The 26,856-nt window shown below is 35.4% G+C and overlaps 1 protein-coding gene across 7 annotated transcripts in view; it reads right to left on the bottom strand.

Moving 5' to 3' along the window:
• Positions 1–26,856, bottom strand: part of LOC138705761 (uncharacterized) — a 209,753-nt gene that overhangs the window by 29,353 nt on the left and 153,544 nt on the right. For 6 of the 7 annotated variants that reach the window (XM_069834382.1, XM_069834384.1, XM_069834386.1 and 3 more), the window contains 5 exons: positions 23,053–23,355; positions 20,406–20,647; positions 17,471–17,543; positions 14,817–15,028; positions 2,831–3,036 (listed from right to left, as the gene is read on the bottom strand). In XM_069834382.1, coding sequence (XP_069690483.1) covers positions 2,831–3,036; positions 14,817–15,028; positions 17,471–17,543; positions 20,406–20,647; positions 23,053–23,355 — 1,036 coding nt within the window. The remainder of the gene's footprint in view (positions 1–2,830; positions 3,037–14,816; positions 15,029–17,470; positions 17,544–20,405; positions 20,648–23,052; positions 23,356–26,856) is intronic. The other variant, XM_069834385.1, reaches the window with a different exon arrangement.

Below are 26,856 nucleotides of genomic sequence, written 5' to 3'. Positions count from 1 at the left end.
TCTATTGTCATTTTGATGCTGTTAATATTAGTGAGGAATCTCATAGAATCTATTGGCGTTGTTTTGATTCCACCAGTAATGAGTCTGAGAGCTTGGTTTTGAACATATTCTATGTCGTTTATGAAAGGTGAAGTAATTAAAATTTCTCCGCAGTATGTCAGCACTGACTGTATAAACATTTTGTTTTTAAATCTGCCTTCAATTTTATGTTGAAAGATAACGGTAAAAGATGTGTAAATAAAGTCGCATTAAGAAATGTATTCTGTATTATTTTATTATAGGCAGTAGATATCCTGAAATCCTATAGTATTTTGTAATGCAAACAACGAAAATGCAATATCAACACATAACACGAATATTTTACTCGTGATAGGAATCAGATGTATAAGCGAAAAAATTATAGAACGATCTTCTGTCATTCATAGTAACAGCTCGCAACTTAATTAAATTACCGATTACAAAGAATAGCTCCTTGTTTCGAGACGAAGCAGACAACTAAAGGCATGAAGCAAAACGTGACAACATCACCGGCGAGGAGTGAAGAGCAGAGCGAGGAACCGGTAGAACTTCAGGCTCTCATTCTTGTCTCTCATATTATTGTATTCTTTATATTAACACAAAGAATGAAAAAAAAAACATTGTTGAAAGTATAAAATTACTGTAAATAGGCCTATACTGCTTTAAATTTGTGTAGCAAATAAAGCGTAAATATTTTGAAGAGTTGCAATCCTTGTATTATATGAAAAAAAAAAAAAAAAACGTTTTGGAAATTGGGTCTTCTTTTCTCTTCAAGTCTGCAAATGTGCAAAATAATCTATCTGTTACTCGGAATAACCAAAAGTACTTTTTTTCTATATCAGGGTTGCTAAAACCGTGTATTTTAACCAGAATCTCTTAGAATGTACATATTTGGAGGATAATAATTATATTTCATATACTGACAGAGTAAAGGCACTGCTTTGTATATCAAGCAATAATTTGATTGTGTTTGGGTAAAGGGAGATAAGTAATAAAATGGGTTTTTAATTAAATGAAAATTAAACAACGAACCCATACGGCAAATAATTTTCTACACGAATAAATAATATCAAATGCCAGTATTCATTTGTTTTTTTGCACACACTTGTGGAATTTAACTTGTGTATTCCCATGGGTATCATAACTCCATTTGCACAAAAAATGACAATCCTCTTTATCAGAACACCATCGAATTATCGGCGACATTTGTGAATTTCAAATTCTTTTATTACCCGTGGAGGCTAATTAAGGGGGGCTCTAGGGTATCACCTTCCCTGTGAAAATTAGCAAAAACATACTTATTCTATTTCTACTTGTGCAATTTTAATTTGATAATTTCAATATGGAAATTACGTTTCTACAAGTTCAGCATATGTAAAGGAGATTAGGAAGTAATGGAGTAATAGTTAGACTCAAGAGACTCATAGTCTGAAAATTGTTTGATATGTGACGTTACGTTTCCACGACTGCAACGCTACCCTCTAACCTACCAGTGTCAGCGCTAGCGAACGGACACAACACGGTTGAGTCCGTTTGACGAATATTTTGGAGTGGTAGTATAAAATTACAGTTTATTTTTTGAGTATATTTTTGTCCAAATTCCTTTCGTTCAAATATTGAATTTTCTGTATATCTTAAAGAGAGAAAAATGATACAAATCGAATATGCCTTCAATAAGTAAGATCCTAAACATAATAAGAACAGCAAAGCCACCAAACCATGAATATTACCACTCCATATCTTCCACGTAATTTTAACAGCGTGAACTCGACAGTATAGCCAACACTGCTGGTGAAAAATACTTAAAATATTAATTACATTGACAATTCAGAAACTGAATGATGTTTCTCGATCGTAAAAGTGATAAATATATTATTAAAGGAACCGCATGGGGAGGACAGATTAAATGTGCTCGAAATGGTGTCAATAGAAAACACAACGGAAGCTGAAATTATTGACTTCAATAAACTAGTTATTGACAAATTCTGTGAAAACAAAAGCCATGTGCAATTCCACTTCGAATATGTGAGATAAGGGCATGTTATAATTGTTTATCAACAGTAATCTCACTAGAAGTTTTGATTTATCCAGAGAAAATCAAAACTCGAGAGGGATTTACGTAATTGACTATTACACAATTAGAAGAAAGTATATAAAGATTAGAAGAAATAAAGTACTTTAATGCAATAAAATATTAATTGACTTACTAAAATTCCATTTCACTAATTTTAAGTTCACCAAAACATTTGAAGGAGCCGCCATTTTCAGTTGACTGTGTATGCGGTAAACAAATGACGATCTCAAATTATGTTTTATAGTAGCGTAAAGAATTTGCAGTTTGAAATGTTGGCAAACAAAGAAACAAATGGCAGGAAGGTGATAAAAATACAAGAAAGTATATAAAGACTATAAGAAATAAAGTACTGTAATACAGTAAAACAGGTATTGACTTACTAAAATTCTAGTTCACTAATGTTCCCTTCACCAAAATGTTTGAACGGAGCCGCCTTTTTCAGTCGACTGTCTACGCAGGAAACAAATGACGATCGCAAAGCATGTTTCATAGTACCGTAGAGAATTTGCAGTTTGAAATGTTGGCATAAAAAGAAATGCTAGGGAATTGATAAAAATAGCCTAAAGAAATGCTAGGGAAGTGATAAAATTGTGAGATAAGCAGCCATGATTGGTTGAAAGACGTCCTTTCGTACCGTTTTATTGGTCAAAGTTGTATGACGTAGTAAAGTGACAATTTAACTTTTATAACTGAGACCCACGAGCCGCCACTCTACGTTCTGCACCTGTATCAACTTACTTGATGAGGTCCTCGTAAACTATGCTCCTACGAATGATGACAGTTGGTGACAGTGAAGCATTGGAATTTTCCTTGAGTTGAAGCAGATCGTCCATAGACGGCACGGGCGGCCTCGTGTGAGCCGTTATCGTGACGGCGGGTCCCAGGCTCACTGTCTTTGCTGTGACGCCGATAGTATAAGTAGACGCAGACTGCAGTTCTGGGATCTGACAACACATAAGTCAGCGTGTTTATATACGAGAAGGGTTTTGAAAAGTAAGAGTTAATTTTAGTTGCTCATATTTTGTACACGATCTTAAAAATTGTGGAACTGGCATAATATAGGCCTCCCCACACCAACGCTAAATATTCGCAGCCGTGGCGGCGACGAATATTTCGCGTATACAGCGGCAACGAAATTCGCACGTTACCCCACACCGACGCGAAATATTCGCACCGCTGACGGAGACCAAATTTCGCGTATGCAGAGGAATATCATGTCGTAGCTCCTATGATAGTCAATCAATGGCACTGTTATTTTTATGATTGGCAGGTCAATGTCTGAGGAAAGCATGGAACAAATTTTGAAATCAAAATTGTTTTTAAAACGCGGGGGGGGGGGGGGGGAGATACTAATTGGGAAGTGATCTGTTGAAAATAGACATTTATACCTTCAGAAGTGGTTAGCGGCAAACTTTTTTATTTTTCACGTTAGATGGGTGGGTCAAAGCGAATGAAATGTTGAGAAAGAATGGAAATTACTTTTAAAAGTTGCCGCTATTCAAAATCTTTACTGGTTTTTAAGTTACGGCGAGTTAAAGAAAAGAGTATTTTTTTACTTGGCGAAGAACTCAAGACAATCTCTTGTTTGTTAATACAGAAATCTTTGCTCTGACTTCAAATCCGCTTACAAAATATTTCCATCGCTTAAATTGTTTTAATTATGTGTTTTGAATTGTAATAATAAATATTAAAATAAATGTAATTAAAATATAAATAATGCAATTAAAATTAATGTAATCACAATATTAAAATAAATGTAGTTACAATATTAAAATAAATGTAACTGAAATATTAGAATACATTTAATTAAATTATTGAAAGAAAAGAATGAAAATAGCGAACGATGATACCTAGTATTTAGCTTTAGATGTTGTGCTTGCGGTTGCAAAGGTTGTCAAAGAACTTAAAGCTCTTGAGGAGAGAACACATAGAAAAAAGAAAGAAGTGTGGGTGAGAAAGTGAAGTCCACGTAAAAAAATACAAAAGTGCATCAGAAACAAGAAGTTAAAGATATCTGAAAAGATAAATAACCTATGAAACGAATATTCAGAAAATCCCTCATAACATGAATTACCATCCCAGCACATATAAATAATTGAAAATAGTGAAATGAAATAAAAGATCTTTTATTGGTAATATATTTTTTATTCCTTCTCAGAGAGATGAGATTGGAATATTCTCGGTCATTTAGCAATTTTCTAGGAATTGATGAGTGTACGTTCAATAAACCCCTAACACGATATAAATCATTTTAGTGCCGTGAAATCAATACATTCACATTTGGAAACAATTATTATACTTTAATTGTCCGCGTTTATATTATAATGTAATATAATACGTCTAAACCCCACAAATAACATATTTTTCATGTTTTTTTATCATTAGATACAAAAAGAAAACCATACTTACTTTTATTAAACTTTAATGGCTACATTCAGCAAAGTGCGCTCTCAACGCAGAAAGTATCATAAAATGCATATAGTATTTGCAGTTCTAAATATATGATCCTGCAGAAATAGTATACAATACACGTGTGTTAAGTGCGTAACAAAATCTCGAAAACAGAAGAGACTCTACTTCGTCTCGTCTTTTCTAACTTTTCTTTGATTCTGTTATAATGCGTCCTTCCAGAGAAGGAAGACAAGAGATGATGCCAAGTCTAATATTTGAGAGGGGTTTGTCCCACAAGTTAGTAGTATTCGCGTATAATTAATAAAATTATCCTGTTTATGTGTAAGTGTGAAGCAGTATCTGCTAAGTGTAGATTTTTGCTAATTTTTTCGGCGATGTATGCAATGGAGGGGGAAAGGAACTGGCCACCCTACTCCATTATCTCCTAGCCTAGTTGCCTCATAAGTGATGCCTTCTTGGTATCATTTATGAGGTTCAGACTTGTCTTCGGAAAATTGACTAAACAACAGTCCTATAATATTATATTTAATATTTAAAAATTAATTGCAAGTCGGTTATTTTAACATTATGTAGTCAAATATCGCATAATAAAAATAAAAATTTTAGCCTAAGTCCAAAACACTGATTATTATTGACACCAAACGCGAGTACTAATGTTAGGAGATACAGCGCGAATCCGTAAGGTTTAATGAAAAACAATTAATAGGCCTATTTATATGTTTATTGAAACAATTCTTCTATACTAGCTAATATAAAAGTTCCTAGAGTATTTCATAGGATTAAAATATGAATGAATTTAGTTTTAACAAAAAATTGCTATTAAATATAGGCTTATATGTTTGCTTTTAAGAATGAAACCTTTTCTATACCAAGAAAATTATTAACTTTGAACTATTAAACCTTAGTAAGATGTTAAATGACGCAAAGTTCATATAGGTAGGTTCTCTAAAAATATATTTCTGTACGAAGCAATGCTATGATATTCTGAAGGACTGATGAAAGTCAACAAAGATGCGAATATGAAATTATTCCTTATAGACATGCCGTACGTAGGATACAATTTTTCTCTTAAGATAGGCCTATGTTAAAGATGTGAATAACTGACCACTTTCATTAAATTTCAATTGGATTGCATCTCATATTGTCTTTTTTCCTTACTTACTTGTAATCCTCTAAAATAAATCGTATAATACTGGATGTTTCCCTACAATTTCTCACAGAACGCAATCATAAAATTCGCCACGGCAGCGAAAAAAACCGCGCAGGCGGCGAATCTAAATTTCAACGCTACAGATTCGCAGCCATCCGGCGACACTTTCGCGTAGGTGTGGGCACACTCATATACCGCAATGTACACTGAGACAGTAGCAACTTTGCGAAGCGAAACATTCGCCACCGCTGCGAATATTTCGCGTCGGTGTGTGGGGAGGCCTTATTACACAAGAAATGCCATTTTTTTAATGACCATGACAACGATTCTTTTTTTTTCAGGTAGTTGTGTATCAGTAGGCACTTTTCTGTAACTTGGCCTGCAGGATCGCCAGATATTAACCCAGCATATTATTGGTTATGAGGTTATGTGAAGGAATTAGTATTCTTGAGCAAACCTAGGACAAGATGAGTTGAAGGACTCCGTCGCACATAATTTTTTTTTATTTTAGTAGATTATTTTACGACGCTTTATCAACACCTGAGGTTATTTAGCGTCTGAATGAGATGAAGGTGATAATGCCGGTGAAATGAGTCCGCGGTCCAGCACCGAAAGTTACCCGGCACTTGCTCATGTTGGGTTGAGGGAAAACCCCGGAAAAAACCTCAACCAGATAACTTTTCCCGACAGGGAATCGAACCCAGGCCACCTGGTTTTGCGGCCAGACGCGCTAACCGTTACTCCACAGGTGTGGACGTCGCACACAATATGACAGATATTCTAGAACTGCTGTTATTTGTATAAGAAGAAAATAGTGGATATATAGCCTACGATATCTAGGATGAAGTTATGGCAATGGATGGTGATGAAAAATCCCAAATCCTAGGGGAATACTAAGAGAACAAGAGAAGGTCAATATGAACAAAGTGATAACAAGGAAGTTAGAGAATACAAGAACAAGAGATAGGGTAGTGTAGCATAAATCGCACCGCTTCCTAAATGGCACCACTGTTAGTTTAAAACAAGTTACTGTAGTAGTGTAGCATCTAGTGGTATTGTTACACTCTACCATATGAACTTCCACCATGTCACTTCATTTCTGCCACTTCTTTGTGCTCGCAACGTGGTGATAGAGTATTTAATATACCGTAATTTCCCATAACTATGGTCCAAAACGCATTATGTACTACTTAGTCTCCCAAGAGTTCGGTGTTTGCCATTTAAGGCGCCACTGTCATGAAATTATGTTCCCCATAGATGCTTCTATCTACCATTACACGTGGCAATGATATGGATGCTGAATAAGGTCAGTGTGCATCCTTCTATTGAATGTGTTAAGACACGAAATCATTCAGTTTGTGATTGTCTGTTTTATTAAGCTCTCCTCTGTAGAACTGGTAAGATATAGATATATGATTGTTTGTGCAATTAAACCTGGCTATATAGTGTTTACTTTCACGTAATAATTAGACTGGCAGAGGTTAAGGACTCTGCGTGAAAAATGTTTAACCTCAAGGCTAGAAGTCAGTCCTCAACTATGTACCACAATTTTTCGTGAACTATAGTTGTATTTCATTTTGAAATATTTGTTTCAATAAAATGTGATCAATGTGATTATTTACTTCTGAAAATACGGTATTTCAGAATATTCTAAAACACCATTTAACATTATAGTCAAGTAAACAAAGAAACAAGCTGTTCCAGCATCAATGGTACTAGCGCGAATGATGGTCCGGTAAAACGAAAACTTCAGGGAGAAGGAAAACAACCGTCCCTGTGAGTGACTATGAGAGCGATGAAATTGAATTGGATACAGATTATGATTCAATTTCAGAATTACAAGAGAAGTGGAGATTCAAAGGATCGAAATAAGCCTAATGAATGTAGTTCTCAGTACAATAAATAAACATTATCAGTGAATTTATTTCCATAATATTTTGCTAAGAATGTGTTAGTTTATTTTGATACCGTACTTTTGTTCTTTGATATACACTCACCTGCAAAAAAACCGGACCAACTACATTTTCTTTAAATTTTTTTAAAATTGTAGGATTTTTTAAATAATTGTAGGTGTGCTGAGGTTCATTTAGTTATTCATTTATTTCGTGATACGTAACACTGTAATACTGAATACGTAATAGCCAACAATGATCTGAAAAGAAGATTAGTTCTTCTTGTAATATTGTGTGTAAACTTCTCGGACTCATTTCGAGCTAAGCTGAAGATGTCTACAGACTGGTAAGCTCTTTCGAGGCAGTATTGGAGTACTTCATTGTATACAAACGTCACTAAGTCCTACCGATTTAGCCAAAGTGGTTGCATTGATAGAAGGTGGGAATAGTCAGTGTTATGTGGCTACAGTTCTTGGGATTCCTCGATCGACCGTACAACGAATGTACCATCGTTTTCGAGAGACAGGAGGTTATTCCAGGAGACCCGGTTCAGGGAGAAAACGAGTAACTTCGGCTCGTGACGACCATTTTATTGTCCTAAACACATTAAGAAATCGCCATTCCACAGCTATTGAGACCAGAAGAGCCTTCCAGAAAATAAGACAAGTTAACGTGAGTGAGAGAACTGTAAGAGGACGTCTGGATGAATGTGGGCTGATTCCAGAAGACCAGCTAAAGGCTCAGAATTGCTCCAGCAACATCATGTTGAACGATTACGTTTTGCTCACAGTCATGCTAATTGGAACCTGGGGGAGTGGCGACGAGTGGTCTTCACAGATGAATCGAGATTTAGTTTACAGATAGACGTGAAAGAGTGTGGAGAAGAGAAGGAGAACGTTTTTCTTCATGTTCCTTCAGTTAACGTGTTAGTTTCCAAGGTGGATCAGTAATAATATGGGGTGGCATTTCGTATGAAGGTCACACAGAACTTGTTTTCATTGATGGAGGTGCATTGACTGCTCCAAGATACATCGAAGAAGGTCTAATTTAACATGTGGTACCATATGCCCCACTTATTGGTGGAAAGTTCCTGTTAATGCATCACAATGCACGCCCTCATGCTACAAGAATCGTGGATGAGTTCCTTCGCGACGTTGGATTGAATAGGATGGCATGGCCAGCAAGAAGTCCTGATATAAACCCTATTGAACTTGTTGTTGTTTTCTAATGCCAGGCGTTTGACAATAAAGTCATTTGACCTCCTGCACTTCAATATTTTTCAAAGATATTATCATGACCAGCCAATGAAGCACAGATTTTGAGGTGTTCCGAATCCATTTCTTGGTTTGAGTTGCACAATGGACAGTTAGGGGACTGATATATTCCAATTCTATGCAGGTGTTTAGCCAAACAATCATGGCCTGTTGCCAATCTAAATGCAGCTACAGACGATTTTCGTGGTAAATCGGGAATTAACTGTGGATTTTGATGCAGAGAGTTTCATTTTTTCCCTTGGGATTGTGTTATCAAATTTTGTTTGTTGAAGTCTAAGTATGTAGATTTAATAAATCTCTTCACAGAGTAATACGTAGATTTAGTAACAGGTCTGTAAGTAGCAGTGCTGCCCTTCTTTGCTAAAGCATCCGCATTCTCGTTTCCCAGGATTCCACAATGGGATGGTATCCATTGGAATACAATTCTTTTATTGAGTGATATTAATTGAGAGAGCATTTTAGTTATTTCTGCTGTTTGAGATGAAGGTGTGTGTTTAGAGACTATTGATAGAATAGCTGCTTTGGAGTCTGACAATATAACTGCATTCCTAAATTTATTGATGTGGCATGGAAGATTCCTGAGACATTCACTTATTGCAATGATTTCACCATCAAATCTTGTTGTGCCATATCCAAGTGATCTATAAAGTGAGAAGAGACAGCACGTAACACCTGCACCGGTACCTTGTTCTCTGGAGATCAAGGATCCGTCGGTGTATAAATGAAGCCCGTTTTGTGCAGGGTAACTAATATTAATTGTCTCTAAAGACAATTGTTTCAGTATTTCATTGTTTACTTCTGATTTCAGTATTTCTTCTGTTAAATTTAGATTATATTCTATATTTAATAGAGTTAAAGGGTTTGGTTTAATTTGTAAGTTTTCTTTTACATTCGGGATATTGATTTTCTGTTTTAATTCTTGAACAATGGATATGAAACTTTTTTGAGTTTTCAATCTACAGAGAGGACTGTATCAATTCCAATTGTTTCCTGGTAATCTGATAAGTTTTTCATATTGAATCAGTGCTTTTTCTTCTGTTGTCATTTTGATACTGTTAATATTATTGAACTTGTGTGGGGACTGCTAGAGAAGCAAGTTAGAAGTCGCCTAACTCCTCACAGCAACTTACAGCAGCTCCGAAATGTTCTAAATAAAGAATGGAATAGAATCGACCAGACTGACATCCAGAATCTGATCGAAGGATTGAATCGGCGAATGGCAACAGTCATAGAGTCACGGGGAGGTAATACCCGCTATTACCACCATCTGGGTGGCCACAAAATCAGTTGAACATTTGAAAGAAAATTGATACAATTTGTAAATTTTTACACATTTTAATTATATCCATTGTTTGACGATGAAAATAATAGCGCAAATGATAATGAATATGTTTTTTTTGTCTGGGAAGCAATGTTTTCTTCATTTATCATAAAGGATTTTCTGATTCTCACCTCATAAAAAATTGAGAAACTTTAGGTGGCCCGGTTTTTTTGCCCATTTAGTGTAGTTGTTCATTATTGCAGGAAAATGACTTTCAGATTTCACTTGTTTATTGAGTGTTTATGTAATGTGTACTAATAAAAAGAATCCATGTAATTTTCATTTATTTTTAATATTTCTGTGCTAGTTTATGTTTCTACCCTTAAATTATAAACTCAGTGTATTGATTTACGAATAATTACAGCTCCAGCTATAGTCCATTCATGCTTTCAAGCATGAATATATGCGTGGACCATAGTTGGGCAACTCAGAATACAACTATGTACCAATGATTATTATTTTTTTTAAACTTGTAATTAAATAATTTCAAACACATATGTCAATATTTATTTAATATACACTTACAAGATTCCGAAGCCAAAATTTCACTTAATCTGGATGAATAGTATTGAATATACAAAGAAAAATGTGACAAATGTGGACCATAGTTAGGGGAAACTACGGTAATCGCTCAGGTGGATGTATATTTAGCTAACATTTTGTAACTAAATAACGGATTTGTATGCAAAGGAATCCATAATCTTAAGATGTTATTGGTTAAAAGAAATATTAAAGAACATTTAACTTAGTACGATTTTCGAACATGTGGTGATTATAGGCTAGAATGAAGGAAATAATAACTTATGACGTAGTTTCTTAATTCGCACCAATTTGTAGGTGCCTAATTCGCACCTGTGCGATATAGCCGTACAAAAGTAGGCCCAAAAATGTTAACTGAACGAGGAATGCATCAGGTGGGTGCTATATCAAGTGGTGTGTGTTGTACAAGCGTACCAGATATTTTGTGCCACCTATGACAATTTTTACGTAAAACAGTGCATCCTACATTATCAGCTGGTTTTCTTCCAGGATCGTTATTTGTTTGCTCTGATTCAGGTTACATCAACAGTGAACTATTTGTCGAATAGCTCAAACATTTTACTTGCCACTCAAACCTGCCATAGAAAAAAGTGCTGCTTCTGTATGTCCACCTATACGCACCATTCCAAAAATTTAGAAGCTAGATTATCTCGGGAAAATGATGTGCTCCTATTTCATCTTCCTCGTCATAAAACTCAGAGACCCAGCCTTTAGATGTTTCTATCTTCAAACCATTTCAGACAGCTAAATCATGAAGCAGTTCTTAGGTGGCTTCGATATAATCGTGTAGAAAAGGTGACGCAGTTTACAGTTTGAACTGCCTGGTGAAGCACATGGCAAATGTGTAACAATAAAAAACGCATTCAGGAAGTTTAAATGTTAGGTAATTTTTATGCTCTATTTTTTTCAATTCCATTTGAAGGTCCGTTACTCTCTTTCATTAATTTCAATAAACTTGTAATTTGCATTTATTACATTAAACATATTAAATACTGTTCAATATGTTCAATATTAAAAGGTTTCCTTCATTCTGTTCCCTGCAGTTAAACAGGTGCGATTTAAGAAACCGCAAGTGCTATTTAGGAAACTAGTTGCCTAAATGGCACCATTGACAAGTGTTTCGAAAATGTCATTCTACTTCAAAAATATTAAATCAAATTCAAGGATTCTTTTTTACATGAAAGATAAATGTTCTGGGAATGTATTTCTGTAAAGGAATGCAGAAAATAAAAATTGTATTGTTCAATAAAAATTATAAATGCTAAAGTGGTGCGATATACGAACCTTACCCCATACAAGGAGATCAGTGACATTAAAAGGAGAATAAGGAGAAGACATGCAGAACAATGGGGATAAAAGGAGAACAAGAGAAATACTACACGAAAAACAAGGGAAAGGAAACGAGAGTAGTAAGGAAATACAAAGAAAACAAGAGAAGACAATGAGAACAAAGGGGAACACAAGGAAAATGAGAGAATGATAATGAAAATTAGGGGAACATAAGGAGAACGTTGAAATACAAGGAGAACAGGGGCGAATGCAAGGAAAATAATGGAACCACAATGTGAATAAGGAAGATACAAGAAGAAGAAAACAAGTTTTATACAAGGAGAATAAAGAGAAAGCAATGATAACAAGAAATAGATAAAGAGAAGAAGGAAAAGACAACTAAAACAAGGGGAATACAAGAAGAAAAAGAGGGATACATGGAGAAGAATGGAAATAAAAATGGAACAAGGAGAATAGAAGGAAGACAAGGGAAATAAAAGGAGATTATGGAAAATATAAAGAGAGCGAGGAAAATACAAAGAGAGCAAGGGGAATAGAAGGAGAATAAGGGAAATAGGGAAGAACAACGGTACGACAAGGAGAACAACAAAACACAAGGAGATCAAGAGGAATAACATGAAATCGACGATTTTACAAGAAGTAAAAACAAGAAGAACAAAGGGAATACATGGAGAACAAAAGGAATACAAAGGAATTCAAGAAAAGTATACAGTAAAGACATACATTATAGTAAAGTTATGAACCTCACGATTTTTCTTAAATTTGGATAATTGTTAATTAATTATGTTCATTTCCCTTCCATATACAGTTCTATGTAAAGACATCCATTATAGTAAAGTTATGATCTAGAGACGAGAATTCCATGCAAATGCATGTTTTATAGGTACATAGTTCATAGCTCAAGCTTAGTACTTATCCATTTCATTGCTTTCCAGTTCCAAATATATGTACTTTTTCTGTGTATATTTGCATGTTTTGACCTTTTTGCGGATAAAAATATGCATAATGCATATTTAAGCAATTTTTAGCTTAATAATGCATATAATATACATCATATTCAGTTTAAATGCATGTTTTAATGGTTTTTGGTTTACACGTCAGTTTCTAGATCTTTATGTCCTTTATTTTAGCTTCAGGAATCAGTATTGAAGAAGGAAAAGAAAATAATCTAAATAACAGAAAAATGAAATACAATGTTAAGATTTTCACAATAAGATGTTAGAAGACCTTTCCCTGGACGGAAGTTCACTGTTACAATACTTTACCCACGACCGTCTACAGATTACGTGTCATAAATGGATTTATTACGTTGGATATTTTGAAAGCAGTAGAAAGAAAATAACGAGAGTTCAAGGACACTGCCGACAAATAATTTAAGTCAAAAGCACCCTCTTTCAGGGATGTTGTAAATTCTCTCCCTTTTCCAGTAGGCCTACTTGTAGCAATTTAGATTCTTATAAAATTGGAATCATTCCCTAAACTCTCTTTGCAGTGTATGAAGTTCTTAAGTGGTTAATGTGTTTGTTTATTTTGTTTGCATGTGTTAATGTACAGTAGTTATAATATGCTTCCAATTAAAGGTTCCGAAAGTGTACTCTTTGCACAGTGGATTAAAGGAAAGGATTTTATTAGATCAGATGAGGATGAATTCTGCCATTTTTGCAGTAAAGAGGTAAGCATTGCTATTTTGTTTCCGAATATTTTCTATGCCAGATGTAGTTTGTAAAAAAAAATTACAAATCTTCTTTAAAATAATAAATGAAATTATGATGGCCGTTTTTAAATCGAATGTACGTAACCGTAGGTTCTATTAGAATTTCAGATAAAATGTACCAAACAATTTCAAGTCGACAACATCTGTGGTGTAGGGGTCAGCTTGCTGGTCTCTTACGCAGAGGGCCCGGGTTCGATTCCCGGTCGGGTTTAACTTCCTGGTTGAGGTTTTCAGGGTTTTTCCTCAACCGTAAGGCAAATGCCAGGAAATTCGGGTCACAACATCCCCATCCATCACCGAAATCCTATTCATAACAAATCAGTAATACAAATACAGTCGCCGTCTAGTTCACAACAATAGAACACGTCTCAACAATAGTACACAGGCCATCGGATTTCAACCAAAGATTAACTCGCGATATGACCAAAGGTGTTAAAGCGAGTATAAATAATAGCGAGAGGGGGAAAAAAAAAGTTCAACTCGACGCGCATGTTGCATCTGTTACACATTGCAAGAATGCAAAAACGGAAAGAATCTGCAAAGAATTCCATAGATCCCTCAGTTATGCCCGTGGAAAAGTGGGTGTAGCTGTGAAAAACAAACTGGACATGGTCATAAATGCGAGCCCGGATCACGGATTCATTTGTTCAGTGAAGAAGGTTATTTGTGACGAAAACTTGAATGAAGAATTTCGCCTGACATTGTCACAAATATGTTTATTCAAGTTTGCACCTATAACTTGCAATGTAGAGAGGTCAATCTTTGCCTATAAAAATATATTGACTGACAAGCGCAGGAACCTCACAGAAACCAATTTACAAATGTTGTTAACTGGGAATGAAGTAAAGTAAGACATTTGGAACAGAAATGAGCATGCATTATTTTAATGTCTTTTTCGCTTGATCGTGCATGTTTCATAGTTCGATAGCACATGAATGCATGCATATTTTTGATTTTATAGTGCATGAAATTCTCGTCTCTATATGATCCTCTCGATTTTCTTAAATTAGGATAAATTGTTAATTAATTATGTTCATTACAATAATACTCCCTTCCATAACGTAGATTTTGTGTTGGTACTGCAGCCTTACTCCTCACAACATCAAATGTATTTTATCGATAATATATTACCTGCAATTGGAAGCTAGCCTTTTCATCTCTCACGGTAACTTCTGTTACTGGAAAGTACTGACAGCATTCTTCGGAGTGATATGCATCCGTTCCTTCTACGTTCACCAAGAAAGACCTCAGGACGCCGTTTAGCATGTCAGGTAGTCCCCACTCGACCTTTAAGTCCGTCTGGGTTTGAGATACGATACGGATGAATGATGGTGCATCTGGAACTGCAAGTATTTCACTCGATGTAATGTGGATAATGGGACTGAAATAACAATCACTACAATAATAATAATAATAATAATAATAATAATAATAATAATAATAATATTTTTAAACGAAGTTCAATGAAAATATTCTGTGTTATATTTAAGTGATGCGGAATTAGTAAGATGTTCCACTTTGAGGATGTCTTTTGTCAATCACCTTTTATTTATTTTACCGTCCAAATTCTAGAGAGAGATGACGATTTTATTTCGAATAACTTGTGAGAAAGGTGAAAATACTGCCTGAGCACCAGCTTTGAAACCGCGGTAGAACCCTGTAAACTGTAAACTGTACTATACTCTTGTCGAGTCACGTTCGCCCGGTTCCCACTTCTTCATACAACGCGGTTTCAGAGTTGACACTCGGAGAGTAAGACTGATTACCGTACTTACTCGCATATTAGACACCTTTTTCTTTCCTCTTTTCAATGCAAAAAGGACTGGGGATTTGTATGTACATATGGAAAAAAAGAAACACTAACGAAATGAAGCTTTTAAAGCTAGACAATAGTACGTAGGCCTAAATATAGGTATTAGTTTAAAAATCACAATCATTTTTATCAGTGAAGTCAATCATATTCAATTTAAATTATACAAATAACTCTCTCACTTGCTGGTCATTTTTAGATTCATACTTGACACTGATGTCTTTCTCTGAATGACTGACTTCGAAACTACGGTATGCGAAAACCGATACCATCACTAGAAGGAGGAAGGGAATTTATCTCCCGAGCTGTCTGTGGTATGACAATGGAAATACTAACGGAACACAGAGGATGGTAGGTAGTTTAATGATAAACAGACAAAGAGAGATGTGTTCCCCTTTGTCAATGCGGAGACAGTTGGAGCAGTAACGAGACGACGGGGCAGAGGATGGTTTTAGAAGAGGGTTTTACCTTTCAATATTTCCATGAGAATTTGTGATTGATAATGTACACCAGTCATGTCAACTGATACCCATAGGCGTAAGCACGCGCTTTAGAGCTCAGGAGAGCCTGAGCGCAATACACTGGAAAGGAAAGAGACAGAAGAAAGAGGTAGTACATGCCACTTCGTAGAGCTATATACAGGGATGGCCAGCACTGATTCAATGGATGAAGGGAATAGAACTTATTAAAACTGTAGGCCTATCCATGTTAATTTTTAGATTTTGTCTGAGAAGTATAAGTGCATTATAAGAATGTAAGTTTTAATTTTAATTCTCATTTTTCACAAGTTTGCTTTTTTATTCAAAAGGAATATTTTCTCAACATTTTATAAACAAGAGAAATATGTTTATTTAGTAGCCTTACAGGTACTGAAACAATGTTTTCGTACATCTAATATATCGTAAACACGTTTTACTAAAGATAGTATATTACAAATTTTGAAAATATTCGCGTGGAAAATGTTTGTAAGGAAATGAATTAACAAAGCAACTACTGTTACATCATAAACAAAAGATATGTGGCCATGTGTTGTAAAAATGTCAGCTCTGTAGCTTCAGCAGATTTCGAGAAATAGTTTAATATTCTGCTGATAGAAAGTTGGGCACCAATATCACCTTAAAAGCATAATGCGATAAGAGTTTTGTTATGTAATATTAGTTACATATAGGCCTACAGTACCTAGGTAACTTTTCTTTGTACTATATATTGTTTTCATTAATTCATTGATTACTTTTATAAGGCTAAATATACCATCAATATCAATACCAACTTACCATTACATTGTCATACTGAATCTCTTTCTTTGGGATATAATTTTCTTTATAAATTAGGCCTATGTGTTTCATTCACTTAGTACAGTATAGTTGTAGTACTATGGAAATTATGTGAATATTTATTCTTAACTTTTTATTATATTTTAACGTTTAAAACTCAAGTGCAATATTAGGAAATTGGTGTTTTGTTTTACAGACAAGATAGAAAATATCAAACAGAAAGAAGCCATATAAAAATAACGACATAAAATTTCACGTTCCGTTCGAAGTTTTTGCAACACTGTTTTCTTAATCCAACGGGCTGCTTATTCGTATACATAATCCTGCCTTCTTCCATACCTAGACCTTAATGCCCGCGCACGACGTCAAGGTCAGAAAAATGCGCTTGCTTTGACATCACTCATGTACACTATAGTGCACAAGTCTTAGGCAGTAATTCAGAACGCTAGAGGCTTGTATTGCCCATAATATGTGGAAGGGGTGTAATATGCGGATATACAGTTTTCTTACATTTTGCTCTTAAAGTAGAGAGGGTGCCTTACATGCGATTGAGACTAATAAGCGAGTCAATCCGGATTTAGAAGTCACAGGAAGTGATTGGCTGAAATTTCCTTTACTGTATTGCTAAATCTCGTATGTTGCACATAAATCTCGGAATTCCTCTCTGCTAAAAACTGAATTTTAATCGTTCGATTACTTACGGCTTTCCTTTGTGAGTGCAGTAACCGCTACCACTTCACCATCTTCCGGTACATCAACGTTTCTTGCTCGAACCTTTGAACATTGAAAAATAGGAGGAGGATCGACAATGTTCTGGATACTGATTTTGTTGAATTACCATGAGGTCTATGTAGGCCTGTATAGGTCTAGATGGAAAACAACACTCATCCGAAAATCTTGTCGAATGACGTTTCATGTTTGATATATAAGCTTTTGAATTTCCTTATAGCCTTTATAAGACATAAAGTAAGGAGGTATAGTATTATTGGTGAGTTGCTCAAGGTTGAAGTTTTGATCACTTATCTCTTACCTATCCATTTTAATTATATTTTTTTAATTATTTCCTACTCTTATTTTTCTTTCAATTACAAGACTACTCTGAAAGAGTCAACATATTCATGAAAGATAAACTAAATCGATCTTGAACATTATCGATTCCCTTTATTAATCTTTAATATTTCAGAGCAGTTTAAGTATCTGTGAGATACAGAACTGTAGGCCTATTATGAGACGAATACGAGTATGTCACAGTACCAGGTGGTAAGGTCAAATGCTGCTTTATAGGGCTGTAATAATGAGATTGTCATGACTGATGAAAAAGGAAATGGTATACCTCGAGAAAACACGCCCAAGTACCATTTTCGAGAGACACAAAAATAATAGAGGCTATAAAGTGCAAAACTCGTCTTATCCAAAATTAAAAAAAAAAAAAAATGAGTTACATATGGGATGTTATACTTCTTGCAGCTCTCTATCTATTGATATAGTCGGTTTGTGCAAATCTTGTCTAATTCCTCTTCCATAGAGCTCAGAAAACTACTATCAAATGCAACTGTCCATATCCGTAACGGTTTTTCCTGTTTTCTAACAAATCACTCTACCTGGATAAGGCGAGTTTGCATATTATGTAAAATGACCAAATGAAATGCAGTATAGGCCTAGCAGTAAGCATACGTAATTGTAACCAACCATTGCAATTTCTCTCTTCTTCTGCATTCTCAAACGCCAGCTGTCCTTTGTTGAAGGATACTTCAATATCACTATAAAAGTGAGTAAAATGACTAACATGATACCCTTTCATACCAAGAATTAATCACAGTACATACAGCACATTGTTAACTCAGTTTTATAAAATTTATTAAACAAATTAAAAAAAACGAAATAAATGTAAATAATAAGTAACTTATTAGAATGTAAACAATAATTGTAAATAAGTGTAAATAATAACTGTAGGAAATGTAGAAAACAGTAAGAGATAGTGATAGACATGTTTAGATTCATTATCTCCTTAATCTGACCTCGCACATTCCTAGTAATTGTAAATAAATTAAATAATAAGTGTAAAAAAATAAATGTGAATAATAACTGTAAATAATATGTTAAACAGTATGAGAAAGCGATAGATATTTTTAGTCTCATTTTCTCCTTAATCTGACTTCCCAGACACTTAGTTACTTCTCTCAAAATGTTGTATAAAACATCACCATTTCCTGTTAAATTGTTGCACGCTTTTACTGAATCACCCCGTATATAAATTTTAATACACGACTACTTTCATTTGTGACAGAATGATAGAACGAATGCACCATCGAAAAAAGAGTTGTTTTACGAAAATGGGAGTATAAGGGTACAGTACATCAGTTATTTATAAACTTCAAACAGGCATATGACTCGGTTAAGAGAGAAGTTTTATATAATATTCTTATTGAATTTAGTATTCCCAAGAAACTAGGTCGATTAATTAAAATGTGTCTCAGTGAAACTTACAGCAGAGTCTGTATAGGCCATTTTCTGTCATACGCTTTTCCTTGTTTATGCGGATGACGTGAATATGTTAGGAGAAAATTCAAAAACTATTAGTGAAAACACGGGAATTTTACTTGAAGCAAGTAAAGTGATAGGTTTGGAAATAAATCCCGAAAAGACAAGTATATGATTATGTCTCGTGACCAGAATATTGTACCAAATGGAACTATAAAAATTGAAGATTTATCCTTCGAAGAGGTGGATAAATTCAAATATTATGGAGCAACATTAACAAATATAAATGACACTCAAGAGGAAATTAAATGCAGAATAAATGTGGGAAATGCCTGTTATTATTCGGTTGAAAAACTTTTATCATGCAGTCTGCTCTCAAAAAATCTAGAAGTTATAACTTATAAAACAATTATATTACCTGTTCTTCTATTTGGTTGTGAAACTTGGACTCTCACTTTGAGAGAGGAACAGAGATTAAGGGTGTTTGAGAATAAGGTTCTTAGGAAAATATTTGGGTCTAAGAGGGACGAAGTTACAGGAGAATAGAGAAAGTTACACAACGCAGAACTCCATGCATTTTATTCTTCACATGACATAATTAGGAACATTAAATCCAGATGTTTGAAATGGAATGGGCATACGTAGCACGTATGGGCGAATTCAGAAATTATATAGAGTGTTAGCTGGAAGGGAGGAGAGAATAAGACCTTTGGGGAGGCCGAACGGAGATGGGAGGATTATGTTAAAATTGATTTGATGGAGGTGAGATATGATGCTAGAGAATGGATTAATCTTGCTCAGGATAGGAACCGATGCGGGCTTATGACGAGGTCGGCAATGAACCTCCGGATTTCTTAAAAGCCATAAATAAGTACGTAAGTATTGTACGTTTCTTCGCATCAGTATACGAATCTGAGTTATTCCGGCATTCAAAACTGAGTGTTTTTGAGGTTATGTGAAGGATTATAAAGAAATGATGGAAAAAATTAGCAAAATGAAAACAATTCGTGTTATCGCGTCTCGAGGATATCATCTGTGGGCCTCCTTTGTGCTCCTGTCGGACTTTTTTTTACACTAAACTCGCTCGTCATCTGTCGCGTATGATTGCGATCCGATAATATACACACATGCTAGATAAAGTGAAGAGATACCCACTGAAATGGTGTAATTGGAGTCTGGGAGCAGCTTGCTGAGCGTGTGGCAGTAGAGGTGAGGCCAGGCGACACAGGTGGTCGATTTTAGCATCACTGTGTTCACAGCCGCGCTGTGTAAGTGGCTTTGGTATGAAACGGTAAAGGATTCAATTTCGCCGTAAGTGAGTTTAGGCTTAGCCCAACGAACACCCAGCATCCTCCGTCCTCTCTTATACACTGTCAGTTGTTCCACTGGACCTGGAGCTGCCAATTTGAATATTACAGTAAATCATCTATAATCAAGTATCAATATATAATAAATCAGACCTGCATGAAAGAAAACAACTGTATATCTCATACTGTGAGTAAAAGTAAAATAATAAAAGAACTATGTAATTGATAAAAGGAAAAAATTATAAAGTGTGATATTTCTACAAAAGGATTTTGATAAATTATGAGATTCAATGGAATTCCTTACTGAATCCTTTGGTTACAAATTATTAATGCTACAGATTCATTGTTACCAATGTAGATAAATGCCAAAATTGGTTTGGAAACAACATACAAGTAATTCATGATTCAACTTCTACACAAGGATTGAAATAGAGCTTTCTTGAGATATGAAAGTTCAAAATTGTATTAATTTAATACTAATGTGAAGTATTATGTGAAAAAAATCCAAAATCAAGTTAAAGAATCGTGAGAAATATTGCAAGTTTTGACTTACTTCAAAACAATGCCAGAATTTACACAGCTAACTAAACGGACAACGGACGAGATAATTCAAGATCTAGGTTTTGAGCTCTTGGACAATCCATCTTATAGTATCAATTTGGCGACAAATGTTCCACCTTTTTATCCGTTCACAGAACAATAAGGAGGACATAATTTTTATTGAAGTGTGACGATTGATGCGATGCAAGATATCGAAGAGATAAATGCTGGAAGGAATATTAAAGTTATTAAGAGGTGATTTTTTAAATGTGACTTTTCAAATACTCTTTAATTTTTTTAATGATCCCCGCAAATAATAATATTTGAATTTGTTTATTTTGCAACGCTTTATCAACTGCGATGGTTATTTAGCTTCTGAGTGACATGAAGGTGATAATGCCAGCGAAATGATTTCAGGGTCCAGCGCCGGAAATTACCCAGCATTTGCTTTCACTGGGTTGAGGGAGAAAACCTCGACCAGGTAACTTGTCCCAACCAGGTTTTGAACTCGGATGCACTCGTTTCAAGTCAGACGTGGTAACCGTTACTCCAAAGCGGTGGGCTGAATTATAATATAGTTAAGAAACATTAATCACTGTCATGGAGACAAAATTTACAGTCGAATGATTTTAAATTTATTTAATAAGAAAATCTTCTACATCAGGTCGGAATTCTCACTTGTTCCAAGGAAATGCAGTTTCGTGTACTAAGTATTTCTTCTGTCATTATTATTATTATTATTATTATTATTATTATTATTATTATTATTATTATTATTATTATTATTATTATTATTATTTGAGGAGACCAAATTTAGTCACCTATGAATCGCTCTTGTACGGTGAGTTCATTATCGTTCTTCAAGAAATGTGTGATAATTTCAATTAATTATTTTTCTAGTAAAATAAAAATATTCTCATACTGCTATAGGTTATGGTAAGGCCGCAGAGAAATGTCAGGAGTTCAGAGGTGGGAGAACGAACTTACAAGATGAGGAAAGAATAAGCCGGCCTTCTGACGTCAATAATCAACTTGCGGAACATGTGAAAACCGATATTTCAGAATTTCGGAGTTGATAATAAATGTTCCACATATTTCATGTATGTGTAGTGCTGTATGAAATTATCGCTATCTGCACAGTACCATAAAATCTGTGCAAGTTAATTACCAAATATATTGATGGATGTTTAGAAAAATCAGCGCATGACTACAGCTTTGACAGTCCTTTAGCACTACGAGATAGATGACGAATAATTTCTAAACTGTACTGTCACCGGCATTGACGGGTGAATTTCGTAATGAAAATGTGGAAATCAGTCGAAATCAGTGCAGATTCTACTAAACATTTGCAACCAAAAACGTTACAGTCACAGTTTTTAGTATAAGAGTGGTATTTGTTGATATATTTTACGGTGCAAGGAACCATTCTTAATTTTGAGGATTGCTATACAACCCTAACGAAACTGACAGTGAAGTAGCTAATAGACCTGTATTAAAAATAGAACTCATACTTACTCTGTTATCTGGCGTCTTAATCCCGCACGATAAGGTAAGCATTTACACCTCACCAAGTTGTCTTCAGCTGCTTTGACGTTATAAATAAGACTTTACCGACCATTCATTTCACAACCCTGACATGATTCTCAGTGATTAACACTTCTGTTTGCATCCCGAACAGTTCTACGAATTCACAATGTTTTGCTAACGATGTGGACCTGAAATTACAGTTGAAGAATTTGATGTTTTTTTTGCCAATCAAAGGATAGTAACACGCTGAGATTAATGCATTAACTTGCCATAGTGATAATATATAGAAATAAAAACGATTTTAAGGCTAGGGTTTAGTAAAACATTTGTTTAATTCATATTTCCGTTAACGATGCATCGCTCCTAGATTTCCGAACTACCTTCGCGACAATCAATGCCTTTGTGAAGAGTCTGCAATTAATACTCACTTGTTGCACGGGTAGCGACAGGAATTACGAGAGGATGGTTTGGATTCCACCCTTTGGACGTCTCTAAGAACACCTTGAAGGTGTACTGTACGTGGGGCGTCAGGTCTTCGAAGCTGGCAACAGTGAGTTGTGTTTTCGCCTCCTTAATAAGCATATTCCCGTCCAGCAGCTGATACCGATACCCTTGTAGGTACCCGTTGAGGCTGGTGCAGTTATTGGGCGGCTCCCATTGTACCTTTAAGCTGGTGTTCGTCTTTTCAACAATCGCCGAGCTGGAACTGGCATCAGGAGCTACACCAGGATCTAAACAAAGATTATATACAGTGAAACCCCTCCTCTACGGACATTGAAGGGACGTAAGAATCTGTCCGCATCTAGGAGGTGTCCTTTATTGGAAGGGAGACTCCCCAATCTAACAATAAATTTATAATACGCAATATATCCCAGGGCATGTAGCACGTATGGGTGAATCCACAAATGCATGTAGAGTGTTAGTTGGGAGGCAGGAGGGAAAAAGACCTTTGGGGAGACCGAGACGTAGATGAGAGGATAATATAATGATGGATTTGAGGGAGGTGGGATATGATGATAGAGACTGGATTAATCTTGCACACGATAGTGACCGATGGCGGGCTTGTGTGAGGGCAGAAATGAAACTCCGGGTTCCTTAAAAGCCATAAGTAAGTAAACTATAAGTCCCATCACGCTTTAAATGAAATTTTATGAATCTGTTTATCCACTCGCTTCCAGCTAACAAGGGGTCGCCTACAAGACCCTTGTTATCCTCTTTCATGTTAAGACATTTCACTCGCTTCCAGCTAACTGCATTGTCTTCTTTCATGTTAAAGAATTTCTGTACAGTCCTGAAAACTAAATTTTCGATTTTTGTAACACATTGGGTCTTGAAATCCAAGCTCTGTCCGTAGTCAGAAGGTAAAGCAACCTTTAGGACTGTCAAACAGGTCTTCGTGTCCGTGTCTGAGTGTCCGTTAACGAGAGTTGATTTTATCATTATTTCTATATTATTTCGGTTGGGACATAAAAATCTGTCCGTATATGAGGTGTCCGTATCTTCGGGGTGTCCGTAAGAAGAGGTTTCACGTACTTGCTTTGCAGAACGGTAAGTTGCAGTTATTCGGATGCAATTTCTGCACATTTAAAAGAAAATAAATTAAAATTATTTCAATCGTTTATTATCATAATACACAGCTCTTAAATTGATTGAGCATATTGGGAATTCAATTACAGTAAAACCACTCTTAACCGAACTCCGGTTAACCGAAATCTGGCTTATCCGAAACGTAGCTAAAAAGAGTCAATGGTTTGTTCATCCCTGCAATATTTTGTGCATCCCCTATAGCATGGCTACAAATTTAAGTGTCAGTGAGTTCACAGCAATGCTACATCTGTTTGCCACCTCCATCAACCAAACACTTTTTGTTTTGTAGAGTAACCGGTCGCGACCAGTCCCCTGAAGTGAGACATTCTTTTCGCCTCTCTCTTCCTCCCACCTACTCGGGAATTACAGGATTATGATGTATGCATTCGAGGCTCATTCATTTTAAGTGTGTTGCAGTTATTGCGTTAACGGTAGGCCTACGTCTTAATTTCAGTCACGCGAGTGCGATGTCGAGTAAAAGAAAACTCATCTTTTACTCATCAAGCGTTGGCGTGATATTGCAGCTCGCAAACGATGTGAGGAAAAGAGGTAGAAGATGACTGATCGTTGGATTTAAAATTGATGTGCAATTACAATATTAAATTCATTGAATTTTTGTTTATAATTTACATGCTTCAGCAGAATTAATACAAGAGGTGGAAGCGCATTATCTAGCGAAATTTATAAACTTATACTTGCAATTTGTGAAAAAGAAATTGTACCAGAACAATGGAAGGAGTCCATAATCGTACCTATTTTTAAGAAGGGGGACAAGACTAACTGTAGTATATTTAGAGGAATATCACTTTTGTTGACGTCGTACAAAATTTTGTCGAATATCCTTTTGAGAAGATTAACTCCATATGTAGATGAAATTATTGGGAATCATCAGTGTGGTTTTAGGTGTAATAGATCGACTATTCATCAGATTTTTTGTATTCGACAGATATTGGAGAAAAAATGGGAGTATAAGGGTACAGTACACATCAGTTATTCATAGATTTCAAAAAGGCGTGTGACTCGGTTAAGAGAGAAGTTTTATATTCTGTAATATTCTTATTGAATTTGGTATTCCCAAGAAACTAGTTCGATTAATTAAAATGTGTCTTAGTGAAACTTACAGCAGAGTCCGTATAGGCTAGTTTATATCTGATGCTTTTCCAATTCACTGAGGGCTAAAGCAGGGAGATGCATTATCACCTTTACTTTTTAACTTTGCTATAGAGTATGCCATTAAGAAAGTTCAGGATAACACAGAGGGTTTGGAATTGAACGGGTTACATCAGCTTCTTGTCTATGCGGATGAGGTGAATATGTTAGGAGAAAATCCACAAACGATTAGGGAAAATGCGGAAATTCTACTTGAAACAAGTATAGCGATAGGGTTGGAAGTAAATCCCGAAAAGACAAAGTATATGATTATGTCTCGTGACCAGAATATTGTACGGAATGGAACTATAAACATTGGAGATTTATCCTTCGAAGAGGTGGAAAAATTCAAACATCTTGGAGCAACGGTAACAAATATAGATCATATTCGGGAGGAAATTAAACAGAATAAAAATGGGAAATGCGTGTTATTATTCGGTTGAGAAGCTTTTGTCATCTAGTCTGCTGTCAAAAAATGTGAAGGTTAGAATTTATAAAACAGTTATATTACCGGTTTTTCTGTATGGTTGTGAAACTGGGACTCTCACTTTGAGAGAGGAACAGAGATTAAGGGTGTTTGAGAATAAGGTTCTTAGGAAAATATTTGGGGCTTAGAGGGATGAAGTTACAGGAGAATGGAGAAAGTTACACAACGCAGAACTGCAAGCATTATTTTCTTCACCTGACATTATTAGGAACATTAAATCCAGACGTTTGAGATGGACAAGGCATGTCCATCTCAAACGTAGCACGTAGCACGTATGGGCGAATCCAGATATGCATAAGTAGACAGTATTAGTTGGGAGGCCGGAGGGAAAAAGATCTTTGGGGAGGCCGAGACGTAGATGGGAAGATAATATTAAAATAGATTTGAGGGATGTGGGATATGATGGTAGAGACTGGATTAATCTTGCTCAGGATAGGGACCAATGGCGGGCTTATGTGAAGGTGGGAATGAACCTCCGGGTTCCTTAAAAGCCAGTAAGTAGTAGTAGTAAGTATTACATGCTTAACGATCCTTCTTCTTTCCCCATTTTACCAAGAATATTTCTCATCGATTTCCGAAAAATAAAACACATCCGAAATGGCTGCTTCCCCTTTATTTCGGATAAATGGGGTTCTATAGTAATTGCGTTCCCGAAACACGCTATGATAGGTGTCATATAAAACAACTTTTATTCTCAAAAGGAAGCAAAAACAAACAAATTTATATGAAAATTGTTGTTTGAAATATCTCAAGGAATAACTCCCTAAAATTAATGAATAATGGCATTACTTACAGGACATGCTATATATTTCTATTTTATACCTAAAGTCTTAAGAAAGACGTATTCTCGTTTCAGCTCGATATTTCATCCCTCTCAAATGATCTATTAGGAAAGAACCAATGCTCTGCTAATCTCAGCAAAATTCCGAATAAGCAATCACCCGAACTTATATAGCGACCTCTCCCAGGTTAAGTTATCATTCACATGCGAAATGATGATTTTTTTTTT

The sequence above is a fragment of the Periplaneta americana genome, chromosome 9 (assembly GCF_040183065.1).
Source record: "Periplaneta americana isolate PAMFEO1 chromosome 9, P.americana_PAMFEO1_priV1, whole genome shotgun sequence".
Classification (NCBI taxonomy): Eukaryota; Metazoa; Arthropoda; class Insecta; order Blattodea; family Blattidae; genus Periplaneta; species Periplaneta americana.
This window is presented reverse-complemented; position numbering and strand designations above follow the sequence as displayed.